The sequence below is a fragment of the Thermobia domestica genome, chromosome 1, assembly GCF_964235325.1.
Source record: "Thermobia domestica chromosome 1, izTheDome1.hap1.1, whole genome shotgun sequence".
Taxonomy (NCBI): domain Eukaryota; kingdom Metazoa; phylum Arthropoda; class Insecta; order Zygentoma; family Lepismatidae; genus Thermobia; species Thermobia domestica.
Window position 1 is genome coordinate 298,986,200 of NC_137454.1, and position 21,341 is coordinate 299,007,540.

Below are 21,341 nucleotides of genomic sequence, written 5' to 3' on the forward strand. Positions count from 1 at the left end.
AATGTCCTGGTGATACCGTTCTCCATGTTCATCACTAACTTTCCCTATATTTTTTGGAAACATGTTCAAATTTGAATCCAAAAAATGTAATTTCATGGACATATGGTATCTCATATTTTGCACACAGTGCACCAAATCACTAATGATAGTTAACTTGGTGTTTTAATATTACCAAGGAAATTAAAACATACTACGTAATTTGAACACATTAACATACTACTTATCATCCTGCCTTTTCTATGTTCGACAATGTACTTTTAAACTCACTATTCTATATAGCAGTTCTTACTTATGAGCCAATGAATACGCTTTAGTTTATCTTTGTGTCCCTGGGCTTGAGTTTTCGTCTTTAAGCGCTTCAATGCTGACCCATTTTGATTTAATGCACTGACGAAGATTTTCATTATAAATAAAAAAACAATTTCAGAGTTTACGTGAAAATGTTGATGTGATATGTTCTTGATTACTGAAACATATTCCTTTTGTGATGGTCAATAATTCAGCATAACGATTCTTTTTATAACAATGCTTAACAGATAGTGATATCACTTTTATCAAGCGCTGAAAAAAAACATTTAAATGAATTCACTATTATTTGTTATTACCTAATACATGTCATGTGTAAGAATGGAATTTTTCGGGAAAACAATACGTGATACGAAGAAACTAATCTCAGATTCGTGTTTTGCTTAGAAAAGTACATGAGGAAAACATATTTTTAAGGAAAGAAGAGAATTTGTGCTGTACGCGTATAATGGATCTAATAGCGATTACATTCACACTGGTGCAAGTCAAGATCGTTTTCTCGGATAACTTGTAGAACTTCTTTTTGTTAAGGTATTTTTAGTAATTATATACAATCTGAAACTTTTTTTACGAAGGCGTTTTCAATAAATGTAGGTTATAGGACCTGAAACTCAAACATTAAGTTCTAATTCACGAGTGTTCATATACTCGACAAATATCTAGAACTTCACAGATGAAGAACACCAAATCAACACCGAAGAGGAGCAATAATAAAGATGTTTACGATTAGACAGAAGAAAGGATTGAACTTCTTATCTTCGGACTACAGAAGATCATAGCTTACCTTACTTGACTTCGCAGACAGAGGATTTAACTCATGTTAATGCCATGATTTTACAAGTTTTTCAAACAATTCTAAACAAAAAATATGTCTTAGTTGAACATTACAATAATAACAATTTCTAGAGAGGAATTGAAAGAAAGAAGAGTCTCGTAAAGCCTCAGAATATATTTAAGGTTAAAAAATTTATTATTGTCTTGATTTGGTATACGAAATAATAACCTATAGATTTGTTATGTTCACAATTCTTGGCCTGATAGTAAATAGGTTGTAATGACTTAACTGTAAAATGATATTTCTAGGAAATATCTTTGCAGCTGGCAACTCTGTGATCACCGAGGAACATTACGTAGCATACGATACATGTCTTCACATGACATGAAAAAATGAAAGGGATTATTTAATTATGATCTTGTATAACTCCAATAATCAAGGTAAATTTAATATTCCCTTGCTTACACAGGAAAAAATAGAAATAATGGTTTGTGACCTGCGGTATTTTGTGTTCATTGCTTATTACTTTCACCAAAAATAATGAAAAACAAAACTCTGCATTTAAGCAAACTATATGTATAGTACGTAATAAGAATGAACAGCATCACTGAGCTTTATTCTTGTACGATTTCATCCGTGTTATAAAAACGTTAAAATATTATTTTTTTATTTGGTTACTTTCCACAGCTTAAGCCTGATTGACAATAACTGATTTCATTACAGAAATAAATGAAAATGTGTAACATGTTACTTTCTATCACATGTTTAACATGTTGATATAGCTATTTGTTGCTGGCAATTCGTATATTAACATTGTGGAGAAATTAGTATCCATGTTGCCAGAGGGGAAGAGGAATATTTGGATTCATCAGGATGCAATAACGTGTCATATGTTACGTAAAGCAATTACGTAAAGCAAGCAGAGTTTATCTCTGATAGAATATAACATGTTACAAATTTTCATTTTTTTCTGTGCTGAAATTTGTTACTTTCAATCAGGCTTTAAGCTCTTGAAAGTAACCAAATAAACGTTTGATATTTTAATATTTTCATAACACGGATGAAATCACACATAAAGCACACATTAAAAGGTTTGTAGAAAATAGTATCATTTGGAAAATTTTGAAAACTTAAATTTCTACGAGTTATAAGTACAACTATAACATTACAATACGAAGAAACGTTGTAAGTAACTAATGTAATTCACTGTGATATTGAAAATATACATTGGCAGATGAGTAAGAGAGATGTTTATCGCGAGAGATGCTTACCACATAAATAACTCAAATTGGAACATCATTATGAACAAAAACACAGTTCACACAGGATTTTGAGAACAAACGCATTCAACCAATCTACAGGGAGGCCCACACAACTATTCACTTTTTTTGTTGTTGGTAAGACAACAAAATAGACCAACTAACCAACATTTGTTGTTGGTTAGTCATAAAATTCCAATGAAATTAATATCTAAAAAGCACAATGTAAACAAATATTCTAATGCATAAGATGTTTAATATGGCCATCACATTGATTTTGATCTTTATTTACAGGAACATGAATAGTATTAATTTCACTGCACACTGAATACTAAGTTTTCTCATTATTATCATCTATCAAATTTTGTTGACATTTCGGGAATATATTTTCCTTGAGGTAAGCACTCCCACAGAAAACAATCACATAGATGGAACTGTGAGGGAGCCAATTATTGTCCACCATGAAACCAGTGTGAAAACTGACTTGAAGTGACCCAAATGTTGAAAATCTCGTGTAAGAAATACAACACGTTTTCAGTGTGTGGTCTTGCATCATCCTGTATGAGCCCTGCGTGTTGATGGGCAAAGTAGTAGCTAGCAACTGTAGATCAATTTATTGTGTAGCTTGATCAAGTACTGCTTACTGTTTACCTTCCCTTTGAAGAAGAACGGTCCAATCCATCCGTGGCTGAAAACTGCGATCCACGCTGTAATCCTGTTTCTCATGAAGCATTCGCGAATTCTCATTTGCTAAAATGTACATATTATTTATTAATATACCTGCTAATTGAAAGTACAGCTAAACGGAAAACAAAACGTTAAGAGTTTTCCGCTTACCCTCAGCCAGGGGAATGAACATTAGCCACTTGTGTTTCTGATCATGTGAGAGTTCCTGCGCAAAGATGATCTTGTATAGAGATTAGTTTCCAGAAGCTATTTAACAGAGCGTTTGGATATTTCCAGTTCCATTACTGGCTTTCAAGCCGATTCGCCAGAACTCTTTTTCATTGCAGCTCTTACCGCTTCGATATTCTGCGACCAACTCACAGGCTTCTGTAGAGGACACTTCGGTTTCGATATTATTCCTACGCGCAGAAAGTGAATTACAGTCTTTGGATGGTTTTGTTGGATGGGACCTGCTGGGCATGAAATTGTTGTCGAAAACGCCACGGCAATACTTTTTGATTCATTAAAGAAGAAAAGCACAATTAATGATCGTTGCTCGGTTGTAAGTCTCCTACAAGACAGCCATATTTGCAACACAGCGTCATGAGTCGGGCTTCCTTCGGGTATTCAGTTGTTTCTCCAAACTATCCTGCGGCTACTGTTGAACTTCAAAACTTGATTTCCGGTCCACCTGAAATAATAAAAATGGTGCCTCATTTCGTGCACCACCCTGTACATCATACAGTGTATGACCAACGTCTGAATAAATTCTCTTCCAAATTTGTACAGTGGATTACATTCTGAAAAATGTCGAAATACATATGAAAGTCACTTTGTGGATTGCAACCATGTGTTATTTTCCCTACTGACTAAGGTGTTGTGACTGTGGTTTCGACAACTGTAGTCTCGAATCAGATCTCCTAATTCATCCTGAGATATTAAGTATAATTCTATATACACTCACATATACGTAGGATCATAATTCGTGTGATCTCCGTAGGTATGATTTCCGGTTCTATTCCTAACACAGGGTACTTGTCTCGTATACAAACTTGATTATGGTTCGCGTTCTACTTTCAAAAATAGATATATCCGCCTTATATAGCCTCAACTGAAAATGAACGTTAAAACTATAATTCGCCAAACAATCATTTGCATTACTGCTACTGCTCACATTTTCTTTGTGATTAGAGTCAACATATAATGCAGATGTAATACATCTGCTGTTGCTGACAAGAGGTGAAGATGTTGCATCATTAAGTTATTGACGATATGATGCTCATTACGTTGTTAACGCTTTGACGCTATATAATTGAATTTTAAAGTTTAGATAAACCCAAATAGGGTACTCTAAAAATCATCAACATGGCTTATATTTCCTATATTATGTTGCTATCCATCATCAAAACTATAAATTCTGTCTACATTTATGTTATTTGGAAAGCTTAACGAAATCAAGGTGCAGATCAATTTTACGCAATCAAGAACGTCGTATTTATAGATTAAATGAAAATAGTATTCAGTATAATAACATAAAACAGATTGATCAATGGTACAAGTAAAATATGGGTAGTCACGGAGACATATATATACAGTTACTTTCTCTTAATCGCTTGTCGGCTTAACCGATCATCTTCTAAGAAATAAATCATTTTCGTTATCAGATACGTTCGATACCCCACAATGATATGTTTTCCTTCGTTTAGTACAGTAAATGTGCTTATAAAATACAAAACTATACTTGATTCAGTATTGTAAGCTGAATAGCACTTTTTTCCAGTGTTGTGTTTTTCTTTAATCTATACATATACACTGTAAATAAGCATTTGGTTTGTGTGATAGTCTACTGTGCTTTATTCAATAGATAGTATTTCGTTCAAGGGATGTCACTGGAGCAGTTCGTGGATGAAACTTCTGATTTTGGTAAGTTAAATTTATTGAAATATAATACTGAAAGCATTTTTAATTATTATACAATTTAGAAGTTATGAAATTGTGATTTTCGTTAGAGCTGACAAGCACACGGTACCGTGGTGATCGCCTAACATGGAGTCTACTGTATTGGAATGAGCAATCAACAAAATATTGATTGAATCTGAATATAAATGATCTGCTGAACTCTGAGCAGTGGCGGAGCCAAGGGTGGGCCTGGGGGGCCAGGCCCCCTTGTTCAAAATCTTGGCCCCCTTAACGCCCCCCCCACACAGAGTGATACTGCTATAATTCGACAAACGGTGAGTTAATAGTGGCCGCAAGTTAAACTACTACCGAAATATATCTCGACAACAAAGTTACTAACTGCAGAATATCGTATGTTGCAATAGTCTGCGTTCCGAGCAAAAATCTTCAGGCCCCTTTTTGTTTGTAGTACAGCAAGATCTAATTTATCTAAATCTGTAAGGTGCATGCATTGACCTCAGCATCTGAACGTTCCTTTTAACCTCTGCCCCTTACCTGGTTGTCTTCTTTGTTTTCGACAAAGAACCAAAAAAAAAAATCAGTCTGCATTCTGATTTGCTTCAATGTTGAAAGTCACACTAAAATAAGAGATACTTACTTACAAATAGCATGCACTGCAGTAAAACTTTACACTCGTGTTGGACGAAAGAAGTCTTCGTACACTAAGTAAATAATTTCCATCGATTATGGCGACATAGCATCCATTAAATAATTTGGTATTATTATTATCAACAAATAATATCGAGAGGTCTTGTTTAATATACAGTAAAAAAGAGAGCAGAAGTTTTTATCATTTATGTCATTTTCTCTCCTGTTCGTATCCCAATAGTTCGAGAAAATTAAGATACTGAATACTACCAACACCTACTATATGCTACTGGTACTGGTTCTCCTTCTCGTCTATCTTCTAGTCTTGTCTCTAGTACGTCTAATTTCTTAACGCTCTTGGCCGTGGCAACTAAGTAGAAACCTTCTGCTGCGATGTTAATAAGCGATACTAGCGATCTCCAAGGAAAACGGAGTCAGCGCTTGGTGGACCTATTCTACTAACTAAAGCCTGGGGAAATGAGACTAACAAAAATCAGCGATTCTTTATAAATAAATCTTTCAGAAGTATTTTCTTTTAAACTATTTTAACTGCAGCTTAATCCCATAATTGCTACTACTACAGAAATTCCGAAATTTATCACAGAGCCAGTGCTACAATCTCCTGATTACTAAGCATCAGGTAAGATACCGAGATGATACAACTTGGTCGCGGCAGTAATGCTCTTTTGTGTAAAAGTGTAGTTACTCCCATGATCAGGTTGTATCATCCTGTTATCTGATGTTTGTGGGACTGGTCTACAGATATTCCATTCAGTAAGTTCAGTCACTGAATACCAATTTTTATCACAGATTTATATTAATTCTGCGTCAAAATATGCATTTCTGAAAAAATTAAGCATTAAGCATTTCTGAGAAAATTATATTGTAGGAATTATGCAGAACAGTAAATCAGTGGTGACATGGATTTTCAACAGGATATACTAATTAATGCCCCTCCTTCAAATCTAATCTCAAAACTTACAATATTAATTTAGCATCGACTACAGGATAGTAGCGTTATTTCAACTACTTTGAATTTATTTTAAGGCTTTGAAACATCCGAGACTCAGAGGATAGAAATAAGGGAAATTAGTCAATAGAGCCACCGAGGAAGAATCTTGGTAATCTCCTCAGTTGAAATATGTATCCACGAGGGATCAATCACACCATCTTCCGAATCTTAAACTGATGTTCTACCGCTGAGCTTTGGCCATTCGGTATGGAATGTTTGTGTATTTGAATTCACGTCAAATTCTAAAAAGTAGTGAAGGTAAACAAACGAAAGAAAGAAAAGGACCACGTATACTTCTTTTGCTGTAAGGAGTCCCGATTTAGATGTCTGTTCTAACACTGTTTGATATTAGGGAAAGAAAAACACATTTCCTCTTTTTCCTTCAAAGGGTGCTCACTTCATCATTTTAATAACGTAAAGGCACATTCATTACTCAGTTTTAGAACTCAAGGGTAAAAGTAACCAAAAGTAATTGAACTACGACCAGATCAAAACAAGATCCTGGAACCGGGCAGTTGCCCGGGCGCCAGCAAACTAATAGGCTATGTGTGTTTATTGGTGTGGATGTAGATGAAAGGGTTACTAATCGCAAAATTTGCCCTGGGCACCAAATGGCTAGTTTCGTCATTGATTAGGCTACCATTTTTAGATCGTGAAATTTTGACATTTTTCTGAAATATTAAGAATAATCTTACATGATAATTATTGGCAGTTTACTTTAGAGTGAAACTTAAGCTTCAAGAGCAAGGCTTATAATTTAAAGAGGGGTGGAACGGCAAATCACTGCCCTGTTAGAGTTCAGTTCCTGTTTCTGTGTGACGTTTGTCTCGTAAGCACTTTTGTCCTCGTAGATCACATTTTACTTTATTATTATTATTAATAATACAGTTTATCTACCAAACAACTATTTATATTATTATGCGGTATTCAACCAAATCTGGAACTTGTGATATTTATTTACTTCCATCATTCCATCCGGGAAATAAATGTCATCTACACGAGATGGAATGCTTTCGGGTAAAATTTAATATTACTGTTGCCATGCTGTAACTTTGAGCTGCGCCTTATTTTAAGTAGATACAGACATGTCGAAAGGTTTGATTCTTGTAGATTCACTAGTTCAAACGCTGTCGAAAATGTGGTCTGGAGAATATGACTCTCAACGAACAACATTCGAACAAATTTATCAAGAATATTTGTGGATCTGCATAGAAAATGGTCCTGAAATTCCAGAGCCGGAAACAGATAGGCAATAGGGGTTCCTCGTGGAAACGAATTAGACATTCCCATCGAAATATCACAAATTCATTTTGGATTAATCTCTTCCTTCATTGGAGGCAGAAAACGAATTTTCTAAAGATAATATACTAAGAGACATTTTTCTGCCTACTATTGATAAGGCAATCACTGAGACGGAAAAACACTTTGGATCATGTGGCAAAATCATTAGATCAATCACCACTCTACATCCAAAAGATGAAAACTTTCTAAATTACAACATTGTGGAGCATATGGCCCAGTATTATGAAAGTGATCTGGAAATATTTAAATGTAAACTCAAAATCCTGCCAAACACAATTAAGTTGAATGAAGACGAGAGAAAACCAAAGTTGATTCCTTGGTGAATTTCGTTGGTCTTTGCGTCTACAAAAACGCATTCCTAGAAACCAACAAATTAGATATAATCTCTGCGACTATATCAGTTTCTAGTGCTACATCTGAAAGGCCATTCTTATGTTTGAAATGATTAAAGATATATAGCCAATTCAATGACTGATGATAGGTTGAAAAACTTAGGGTTACTTTATATTGAAGACGATTGCTAAATCGTTAGATTTTGAAGAAGTTGTTAATAAGTTTGCTGCTGCCCACAAGAATAGAAAGATCCTCTTTTAAGTAGAGGCATGAACCTCTAAGTTATTTTCTTGACCTGTAAAAGTGTATTTCTTTGGTTCCACTTAAATTTACCAGCCACACATATGTTAAATGCAGCGATTAAATTACTACTTACTTATATTGGAAATCAATTGTATTAATGTATCCTAGTTGTTTGAAGTAGTAAATTCATACATTTTCACCGTAAAAGAGTAAAATCATGAACAACAAAGATGAAAACATCCACCTTGAAAACACACACACACACACACACACACACACACACACACATATATATATATATATATATATATATATATATATATATATATATATATATATATATATATATATATATATATTGTGGCAGAGCCCATATTTTATGATTAATTTTTATGTATATTTTGGAATATTCACTTTATTAAAGATTTTATTTTTGTTTTGGTGAAGGATGAAAAACAAGGAAATAATTGATGTTAATATAAGTTATCTCACAAATGCAACATCGTAAATTCTGTCAATTGTTCTCGCTTACACATTTGCAGAATTCAGTTTCTGAATTCTCAGACAGAGAACAATGTGCTACGATGATTTTTAAAAAGCTGACAATACAATCATGTAAATTTACTAAGAATTGCATTTGTGAGATAACTTATATTAACATCAATTATTTCCTTGTTTTAAATCCTTCACCAAAACAAATATAAAATCTTTAATAAAGTGAATATTCCAAAATATACATAAAAATTAATCATAAAATATGGGCTCTGCCACAATATATATATATATATATATATATATATATATATATATATATATATATATATATATATATATATATATAATATGAAAAAAAATCATTCATTGGAGATGGTTCCCTCAAAATTTTCTTGGGCCCTTCATTGGCCCCCCCTGAGAAAAATTCTAGTTACGCTACTGACTCTGAGCATTGTATAACATTTTACTTTAACATAATTTTGATCAACCAGTAAACGTCAGCTATATAATTATTTGATTCTCAAATGTCAGTATCATTGTTGAAGATTTATAACATGGGAGTTAGTATTACGTATAAGTATACAAACAATTGAATGATAATGAAGAAGTAAATGAATTTAGTATATATAGTAAAATAAATTGCGGCGGAAATGAAAACAATAAAATAGAAAAAATACAAATACAAATGAACACAAACGAAATACAAATGAGCACATGAAAAAATACAAATGAACTAAGTGACAAAATAAGGACTTTTAATGGATTAATGAAATACAATGATTTTTAAAAATGAATATTAAGTAAAATTATGTAAATATGAATGACATGAAATAATCCCCATCCTTTTTACGTGTTATCTCAAATGATATGCTTTTCCTGTAGGTGATTATGTAATTTGATTATTGCCATGACTTATACTAACCGAAATAAACAAGTTTTTATGTTATACGTGTCTGATTATCCATTTTGATTTTTTCTGTTTATGATATATTTGTGTATCTTTTCCGTGAACTTATGTCTTCTAGTGTTATCGCTCATCATGCATATTATACAATTTTCTCTTGAGTTAATTTAATGACATGCCAATCAGTACTTATTAACATTATTATGTATTATTGTTAACATTATTATGTATTATTGTTGGTAAATATAATAATTGTTTTCTTAATGTAAAGCAATACTTAAACCGAATTGGTTGGTAATTTTCTTGTTTTAGGATACATTTAGTAATTTTGAATGAATTCTGTTCTAAATCGTATTATCATATTACAGGGTATCACGGGATCAGATGACACGAGATCAATTTCTTAATATCACCATGTCTGATGCAACGACACGCATTTGCGATGGAAACGACGCTAGTCCTAATCGAATAGTGTTGCCTTTGGAGCGAAAATGACCGTCGTTGCGGTCACAAGGTATATGTGTAAACTGCTCAATATTTTGGAGATTCTGAAAAATGCAGCTCTGCTCTGTAGAATGCAATGTCTAGTGAACTTCAGGTTTAGGGACTTGGCATAGTTCTTCTCAATAAGTGTTTATTACCTTAGCAGTAATTAGACCAAAATAGTAATTAATGGGATACTTTCTGGTCTACGTTAAAGGATGAGTGAAGCGAATGGCATTGATGCACATGTACAGTCCGCAACAAAAAACCTGCAATATGAGCATGTAAGTTTATAGTGAAACGACGAAGTCTTTTGCTCAAAAATAAGTGTGTAGGGGAGGACGCCGAAGTTTCTCCTGGCGTGATAAGAGCCACTTAGACGTTATGTTGATTCCCTGCACTGTTAGGCATAGTTTCACAAACCAAACTTTAAGACTTAGTATTTCTAAATCTCGTGTCTCTGCCATCCTTGGACTCGCTGAATTGCTTTATGAATAAAAATAAGAAAAACTATTGAGAAATGCAGCAAAGAAACTAACAAAATCTGTCTCAAAGTACTGGTATACAACATATTTTATTCCATTTAAGTATAATGTCATTTACGAAATCAATGCTAGTACTATATTATTACATATCTATCCAAAACAAGTAATTGATATGTACCGATTTACAATCACAAACAACTCTATGGGTACACAACTCATAGTACAGTCTACATAGTTATCTAATTGGAGTAAAGTAAAGTAGTTATCTACTCAATACTTTGAAACTGACAAAAAAAAATGCAATTGGTCGAAGCAGAAATGTATGATAATATGCATATTCTATGATTTGTGCAATATTCTAAGCTCAACTGAGCAATAGCACTATTTTTTTTAATTGCAAATGAACTTCACATATGCGCAGCCTCAAGAAATCAATGATGACTTCAACCTATGATATTGCAGAATCAAGGATAAACGACGATTTTACTTTACACTCATCTTAAAGAAAGAGCTAATTAGAGAAAAAAGTTTTGCGGTAGTTTAGAAGTTTGCAAAGATTGAGTTTTTTAAATATATTTTTAAATTAAAGTTCTCTGTTAGCTAGAGATAGAAGGAAAAAGAAAAAAAGAGAAATAAAGTGAAAGGAAGAAAGTGGGCAGCAGATGTATGAAAGAAGAGGATGAAGAAGCTCAGAAGAATTTTGGAATCTTTAACGCTTGAATGGAGGGCATCAGAAGATGCTGAACTATCGTGAGATGCCGACACTGCTCCTTTACAGAAGACTAACGATGCAGAAAATCCCTCTTCCTCACGTAGACTTTTGGATGGAGGTTTCTAACTTCCTTCAGCAGACTGAAAGCCATATCTAAGGCTTGACTTAAAAGCAAAGAACGAGTTTTTCCTACACTACTTAACCCACCCTTTTAGTTTCTAAATCGACAAGTATAGATACTATATGAAAGCGAAAGAAGACTTGAATTCCTTGCTACTTTCTCTGTTGCTCTGTCATACAGATATGTACATAACAGATATCAATACAGTACAATTAATACTTACAATGTTAACATCAAAATCATTTCTCATTATAGAACTTTTAGAAGAATCATGTTATTAGAAACTTATTCAAAGTATTTAAAACATATATACATTAGGATTCCCAGTGTAGATATACTTAGTGCGGATAACATTAATTCGTAGGTACATACTGAAAATACACATACTATCAATTTAATGGAAACATACGTAGTTGAAAATGCGTCTGATATCTGGCAATGGTCATACAGCGAACGCTGCGCCGGTAGTGGTGTTGGGAAAGCTCTTTACTACGTGAAGTTCAGTATAACGGCAGTGTGAAGTGAAGTGAGTAAACAGTGATAGCTGATAGTGTAAAATAAGGGACATCTATGATGACGGTGTGACAAGAGACAAGTGAGTTCCAACAGACAGTACCAAAAGTAATGACGGCCTATAAAACTCACAACAAAACTACATTAGCGAAGAGGAATAGTGGTTGAAAGAAAATGCTCAGTTGCAGGGCTCACCGACCATTAAAGTGGATTGTCAGTCAATATCGTCGCGTGGCTGTGGTTTAAGTGATGAAGAAATGTAAGAATTCAGAATCTCCCACAACCTGTGGCGTGTACATACGAGGATGTGTATAAACCATTTATAAGATGATTATAACACTTTTACCCGGAGTCAATGCTGTGCGATATCAAACATGAACCTCTGATGACTAGAAATGTGTGATATGGTCGAATGACTCATCTTTCACTTTATTTCAAAACATATAACGATATTGTGTATTCTACATGTATTTTAAATATCATTTCTTGTATTTACGGGCTATTGTAATTATGCCAAAGCTAGTTAGAAGAAGAAGAAGAAAATATGAAAAGAAATTAAATTAATTTTATTTCTGATATTATTATTGATATCTTGTCGACATGATAATCTGATGATATGTGTTATTGGTTGTCATAGAAACGAAAAACAATATATAACAGAAGATCTATTTAGTAGAATCAACATGTACAATATTTAAAAGATGTAAGTATTTGATTCTTTACGTACTATAATAAAAAAGGTAATATCAAGATGGAGTGTTTAAGTGGATTTTAGCAAAAAGTAGTAGACTAGATTATAATTATTTGGACGGTGGCCTGAAGTGTAACTCTGAAAATACAAGATAAGTACAGTGAATACATTTCAAACATAGGACATATTTATGTTTGACGGACGCCCAAAGAAATGTGATCCGCTGTGCGTCGGTCCAACAGTGGAACATAGGCGCACCTCTGTAATGCTGTGGGCTGCAATTTTTTGGTTTCAAGTATTGGTGCTTTCCGGTGATATCATTCCCCATTTTTATATTGACATTTTAGAGAACCAAGGTATCCATCTGCATACTATAGTCCAGATGTTTCTGGTAACGCCACTGTTTCAGGATGATAATTCCCCTATTCGTACCGATGAAGCTGTTCGAGCGTGACTTAAGGAACATCGGGATGAACAACTCCCCTGGTCCACCCAGTATAAATGCAATTTACAATCTGTGATCCATTTTGGAGACACGAATACATTGTAGATTTTCGCCTCCACCCTCTATCAAAGAACGAAGTGATGCACTGAATGGTATATTATTCCACTTGCTACCTCTATAACTTCATTTCATATAGCATCAGAGTTATCCTGAGGGTGGAAGGTGATCCAATATCATATTAATGTGGTAAGGTAAACGTTTTAAAAGGCGTTTTCATTAAATTGATAAGCAACTGTAGCTATTGTGCAGAAAATGAACAATAAACTGCAAATAATAAACGAAGAAATATAATTTTGAGCATATTTCAACATGGTTCTTACGTTATTTTTATTTGGTCGTTATGGAAAGCCTAAAAAGGAATTTGAACACCACTAGAATTTGAATAGATTTAGTATTGTCCTCAGCAACTTTGTACGTGGTGCGAGGTCGTGTACAGAAACAAACAGCTCTAAGCATGAGACTACGAAGATATTTATAATTTATTAATGGTGAGTTCGTTGATTTGGAAATTAGAATTCCTTTCATTGTTCTGAGGTATGTAAGATATGGCTATACAACTTTACTCTGAGTTTAAACCACTTAACCTCCCATCGCTAATGAACTCGGGTTTTCTAGTGGGATTAAAAGTGGGGTTGAAAGTGGGATTGCTATCTACAGGCGGACGTTATTGGTTTGGCTTGATTTAGTTTAAAGTCCCACGACAATGATTGCTAGACTATAGGAGACGTGGATCTATTGATTATAGTGGAATCCGAATCATTTTGGTCGTTCAACTGTACCTCCACCGGAAATTGAACCCGGGACCATGTAAACCGAAGGCAAGTGTGCTAGCCACTAGACCAAACGGGAGTTCTAAACGGACGTTATTTCTGAGCTGAGTCCTAAAGAAAGCTGTTATAATTGAATCCAGAACTATAGCAGAGCCCTCGCACTGCATTAGATGTTATCATATTGCCATGATTTATAGCTTGAGAGGTACTATGCGTTATCTATCTATGTTGAATAAAGTTTCTACATATCACGAGGGAAAAGCCAATAATAATGCATACCAGATGATGATCTTTTTATATGTTGTTAATCACCTCCATGTCATAAATTTAGGAAATTATTCCATATATCAAATGAAAGAAAAATGTTTTAATAAACATAATTTCATATTGAGAAAGTATGGGTTTTCACAGTGCATTTCATGTATTATGGGCTTCGTAACAAAAATAATTAAACTTTAAGTACAGCTTTACTACCAAAGTTTTTAATCAAGTGATGAGTGCCAATTATTAGAATCCATTACTATTCCGGTAGGGCAATGAACATTAAACCGTATCTCTAAACATTTGAAGTAAACTATTTTATCTTTATTTCATTTTTCCTCTTAATATATAAGGAGCGACTGGAACTTTTCTAGTTTTTCCTAGAAATGTTTGTACTCCAGAAAAATGTATTAAAACTATCACTTCTAGAAGTTATTTAATGTTTTATTTTCTGCGTTTGTGAAGGTTTTTTTTTTACAGGTCTTATAGTGAAGGATAAATACTATAGAAAGAACTGAGTAAGCATCGAGAACTTCTTAAGGAAGGAGTGGCTTTCAAAGATGTCTATCTTGATATGGAAATATTTGGGAAATTGTGCTTCTTCACATGGTGGTGTGCGAAATTGGGTTGTCAATTTCAAGAGAAGTAGAACGCACATTGAAGATGAACCTTGCAGCCAGGATTTGGACTCCAAAAAATTCATAATTCTCTTTAAATAATGCACTTGTATCTTGTCTGCACCTGGTGCGCACTCACGGGAATCACTGGCTGCAGATCACCACAATCTTTGAATTTGGACCTCCCTACAAACAAATGTTTCAGGCTTCCAGCTATGCACTCACTGCTGTATTGATCAAATAAAGTGTAATTCTGTCTTTGGTATGGTATTGCAAACTCAATGAATGACTCTTCAATACATGTTTACAAATCTTATGCGACATTACAAGAGGCTATAGCTGAAATATTAATATGATTAGAGTATCGCTCACATGGGTCCCAAAACTTTTGAATATTGAATGCCCTACAGTAGGAAGTGCTAGTGTGTGTGATAATATCATTAAACTATATGAGAAAGATTGAACAACGTTTTGGTGAATACATACGCGTATAAGCATGTATGAGATCTGTATTCAGTGTTTTGATTCCAAGAGAAAAGGTGTCTAAGCAGTGGAAATATTTTGAATCATTATATGCCACCAGGACTATCTAGACTTTTTCAAAGTGTTACTGTTCTTTAAAAAACAAGAAAAAAAAACAGGATTCTCATTAACAGTGAATTTTCATTCCACTCATCAAGAAACAATTTGGAAAAGGGTCTATAAAATTCAATATTGTTAATATAAATAGTACTGTATTCTATACATCATGCATAAAATGGTTTTGCGATCTGTATATTGTAAAGAAATAAAACAAACTTAATTTTTAACATACTATGTAGTATTATTTAGTAAGCTATGACATTTGCTGTGGAGTCAAAAGAAATTAAGAGGTTGTTTCCTACCAAATTATATTAGGTGGGCCAAATGTCAGGCGACAGATCTGACACCTGAAGGAATGTTGGGTCGGTGGTTTACATTGGCAATAGATGATTTTTGGGGGTGCGGCAACCTTAGAAACACATGGGACCACCAAGGCCGTCATCTTGAATATCACTATAACTTTTTCAATAGATAGGTTAGCAGTATTCTTGCAGGAATGAAATTCCGCTTAACATATTGTCCTATCACTAACCTTCATTATTATGACCTGTTTTGTCTTTTCAAGTGTCATTGACGGAACAATATTGCTTGACAGTCGAGTAATGTATTGCTCTCTACTTCGTATAATTAGATAAAGATTCAAATTAATAGTTCTAAAATACAAGAGAAAAACAAGATATTACGTACCTTCACTTTCGGAAAGCAAATCATATGTATCATCCAAAAGCGAATAGTGATGACAATTATCAACTTCTGTAGGCAACCTTGACCTAGAAAGAAACGAATAATTCAGATAGTAACTAGAATATCTACAATCATTTTTCATCAAAAAGCTCTTACAATATTGTGGACTATTGCAGGTAGTTATAGATTTAGTTTGCATCGTAGAGACCTCGTTGCCTCTAAATCTTCATTTAGATTATTCAATCCAAACTTTATTATTGTTGTATATTTCCTTTTCGTGCAAATAGGTATTCAAATTGATAGAATACAACTAAAAGATTCTTATACACATGATTAATATCAAACAAGAATATCTACAATCATTTTTCATCAAAAAGCTCTTACAATATTGTGGACTATTGCAGGTAGTTATAGATTTAGTTTGCATCGTAGAGACCTCGTTGCCTCTAAATCTTCATTTAGATTATTCAATCCAAACTTTATTATTGTTGTATATTTCCTTTTCGTGCAAATAAGTATTCAAATTGATAGAATACAACTAAAAGATTCTTATACACATGATTAATATCAAACAAAAATAAGTACTTGTATTTGGATACCTGTATTCACAGTCTCATACCATAGTTAACGATATTGTTGAAATTATTAGAACTTCTCATAGTTTTACTTGTATAACAAAAGAAGGTAGAGAAATTCTCATTTTCGTCATGTTGTTTCACGCATAAAGGAATATATTGTCTATTTCAAAGCATGAAGTTCTCGTTATATACTTTCTTCTGAAGGAAGCTATATTCCTGTTGGCAATATAGCTGTAATATGTTAGTAAAAAAGTTAGTTCTATGAATGTCTTTTGTTACTGAGGATATAAGGTTTTGAAATGAACTATACGTGTAGTAGAAACACAAAATATTTACAGTTTTAATAAAAATCTTCCACAAAGAAATAATATTTAGGCACTGCCAGATGCGTTAAAATTTCATTCTTCCACTGAAACTTCAATCAATTAATTATGTTATGCTTTTGAAATATTATAGATGCACTTTTAACAAAATTCGGTTTTGTATTTAGTACGTAAGTGTAAATCGAGACTTAAACTGAAGTAGTCGAAATAGCGTCTTTAACTGTAATAACTTCAGTAACTATTTTATAAGTTGTCTTCCTTGAAATTCTTGATCCAGAATATCTTCATAATGACATTTTGTTCAAAAAGTGCTTCTATTTGGAGATTTTAGGTGAGCGCTCTCGGTCAGGAATTTACGAATTTATATTATTTTAATATTGTCGATTCTTAATATTTAATTTCTTTAATTGTATTATATATTTTCAAAACTATTCACTCAGAAGCTTCGATTATTATTCAAAATATGCGAATTATATTTATAGTCTTCTATATGTTTATTTTTCCATATGTTTTAACGTAATGTTGCGATGGAAACATGCGTGTAAACATCTGATTTGCTGAACATCTAGTATTCGGACATCTAGTAGAATTCTTGATGATGATGTAAAATAGAAGACAGTGGTATGGATGGAATTTCTGTTCCCCTTTATACTGTAGATTGCAATTTTGTAGCTGCTAGCAGAAGTAAGGTATATTAACACCTGAAGTTTAATTAGTATAGTCCTAAAGGAAATACTGAACTGAAATTGTGGTCCATTAAATAAAACAATTGCGGAAATATCTAAGTACAAAAGAACCACTAAATTCTTGTGAGCATAGGCTGTTATTTCTCGTGACTTATACTAAGTTATTTCATCTAGTTATTGTTCAGTAAATCTTGATAGTATCGTAAGTTGAAACATTATTTTTGTTGAACGATTCTTTAAAATGAAGATAAAATTGGATATAACGTTTTGGAGGTTTTAATAGTATAGTTCAAATTACTTTTATTAGGCAGAAGTTGAATTTTGAGAGCATGGAAAAGCCAACGAACATGATTCGTGGGTAAGTTAGCTTTATTTTAGTCCCTCTTTTCACAGAGTAAAATGATTGTATTTCAGAGCATTGCACAATATTTCACTGCATACTTAAATTATGAATAATTTGAGCAGAATGTTGATGAATACAAATTTAAATTTGTTTTTTGTTTCTATTCTATAACTTCAAAGGATATAGCCGATAAGTGGTTAAAAAGTGCCCTTACACGGATTGCTGTGATATTTATACCAAAGGTGCCTCATGTCCAAAGATAACTTTGGCCAGAAAATCAACTTCAAATTGACTCCAATTTCGAAGTTATTGTTGAAAATTGGATAATCAATAATTGGATGTTCATATCACGGAAGAGGACGAAACAAAATGTGAATATACTTTGCGGAGGATCTCACAGGGAACAAGAAACAATATATTTCGCCCTTCAAATATCTAGGGAAAAACTCTTCGAAAATATTCGAATTTAAATCCTTTTGTTTTATGTTTGAGTGGCCACCTTATATTTTCAACCATAAAAGCAGCACGAATCTACCTATAATATATTTTCACCATGCCTTGTTACCTTCGGTGCAACTTAGTGTAAAATTAGGAAAATCAAAGTCGCAACGCTATACACGGCATTTTGCCTACGTTATGCGATAAATGTTTGGGCCTTTCGAACGAATTCTCTCAGAAGTCAAAGAGGGTCGATTTTCAGTTTCTGATTCGTCATGAATGGCTATACATGGCAATATAACTCTTATAACCGTACCTCTTCCACTAACAGCGTGAGAGTGTTAGTGCCACTGATATTCAGTCTGCCTTAGTAGGATACCAATATTTTTAATCGTGAGTTACAGAAAACAACTTTTTTGATTATCCTTACATATAATGTCCTCATATATAATGGACAAAATGTTATAATGTATGAGATGATGATAGTACAAAAAATGCAAAATGTTGTTATTGTAATGTCTTTCTGAATTAGAAAACATTACAAGGAACATGAAGGACATGTTTTAATGCCTGCACCGAAATGTAAGCACAGACAATTGACTACGACTGAGGCGAACTATTCCCGCTATGTTACAAATTTTTGCTGGGTTATTCAGACAGTTCATGGCAACCTTGGACAAAAGTAGCGTCTTCTACTTCACCAATTGGACAAGAAGTTACTTCCTTAAGTTGGCTTGTTATGATGGATAGCTTTCTGTTTACTTAATACTTTTGATAATCGCCTTAATCCTGACGATGACTTCTTTCACAAGGTAGCTCAGCAAATGGAACGACAGCACATCACTGAGAACAAAGTACGGTTAGAAGTAGAAAAGCACGATTCGAACAGGTGTACATACTCTATCGCAAATGTCACATCTGCGGACATCTTGGACTTCCCGCAGATGACAGCAAGAGACTTAAATTTTTTTTTACACATTACTATAAGTTGTTTCAGACTGGTTCTATTTATACTTGGCTGAAATGATGAATAAAGATAACAGCATCAATATCTATTTCTGGAAAGAAAATACCCACACAGTTAAATTCGAGGTAAAATCTGCACATATTAGTAGGAAGACATACAGGTCTTACATTGATTATGCTCCAAATACATATGGGTATTCGAGTCTAAAGCGGTGTCATCGTGAATGTGCACATGGGAATCGGAAAATTCGATGTTGTTCTTATGTTGCTACAATCATTTATTACCTTTCATGTGCTTGATACTTTACTAAGATTGTTCGGCCTGCAGAGATTTTAAGCAGTGTGCTGCCGGTCTTGTCACCGAAGTAATAAACGCAGATAGTGATGAAGATTGAAGGTCCCACATACCGTGTCCTTCATTTTTCTTGTAATATTTCTTAATTAAGGTAGACATTGCAACAGCAACGTTTCATATTTTTGTATTATCATCATCTTATGAATTATAACATGATGCACATAATATATCTGTATAGCCTACATTACATGCAGGGATAATCATAAAAGTTGTTTTCTGTAAATCACGATAAAAAAATATTGGTATCCTACTAAGGTAGACTGAAAATCAGTGACACTAGCGCTCTCACGCGGTTTGTGGAAGAGGAACGATTATAAGAGTTATATTGCCATGTAGAGCCATTCATGACGAGTCAGAAACTGAAAATCGACCATCTTTGACTTCTGACAGAATTCATTCAGTTCGCCAAAACATTTATTGCGTAACTTATGTTACCTATCTTGCAAACAAAATACTGTGTGTAGCGTTGCGGACTTTGATTTTCCTAATTTTACACCAAATTGCACCGAAGGTAACAAACCATGGTCAAAATATATTATAGTTGGGTTGGTGCTGCTTCTATGATGGAGAAAGGTGACTACTCAAAGATAAAGCAAAAGGATTTGAATTCGAGTATTTTCAAAGCGTTTTTACTCTTTGTCCTTTTCCTATTGTCACAAGGAGCTTCGTACACTCCAGTATCAGTTTCATTGTAATACGTGGCTCATCATTCCACAGAGTCAATGTTTAGCTTTACGAAAAATAGGTTTCGTCGAAAATTACGAATAAACAGATGCATTCATTTATACTCTCATACTAGTTTATTCACCTTAAAGAGATCCAACGATTCGTAATATGTCTCATCTTTGGAGATTTTACTCTAACAATATTGAGTGAAATTTAGAATTAAAGAAAGGTAAATTATTTCAGGACGTAGAGTACACTACCAAAGATTTGAGTACAATTACAAGAAATTCGATTTCTGCTGAGGGTTCATGTCGTTCGAAACCCACCTTAAACTGTAGGCCTACGTCTCGTGGAGCTTCCGTGTTGAAAGGGACTCTAAATTTCAATTCAATTCAATCAACCAACCAAAATTGCACGACATTGGTTACAAATATGGCATAGTACCACATTAAGTTATTAGAATGCAGTGAACCATAATATGTTATTCTGTTCCAAGTAAAATAATAATACACATGTTACAATTACAATCTATCATTGTTCAACTCAACTTAACCTAATTTCTTGCTTTTGATTGGTTGTTGGTTGGAGTTTATCAGCTCTTTTCAGCATGAGACATGGACCTGTAGTTTAAGATGGAATTCGAACCCCTATAATGCGTTCAAAATTATCAAAGCTTTCTTACTGGGAGTCAACCTGAAATACAGTGTGTTAAAGGCGTGC

At 33.6% G+C, this 21,341-nt stretch overlaps 1 protein-coding gene across 1 annotated transcript in view; it reads right to left on the reverse strand.

Annotated features, from left to right (window-relative positions):
* Positions 1 to 21,341, reverse strand: part of LOC145667722 (head-specific guanylate cyclase-like) — a 649,486-nt gene that overhangs the window by 366,817 nt on the left and 261,328 nt on the right. Inside the window, exon 3 of the mRNA XM_081735178.1 lies at positions 16,270 to 16,352. Within this exon, the coding sequence (XP_081591304.1) occupies positions 16,270 to 16,352 (83 nt within the window). The remainder of the gene's footprint in view (positions 1 to 16,269; positions 16,353 to 21,341) is intronic.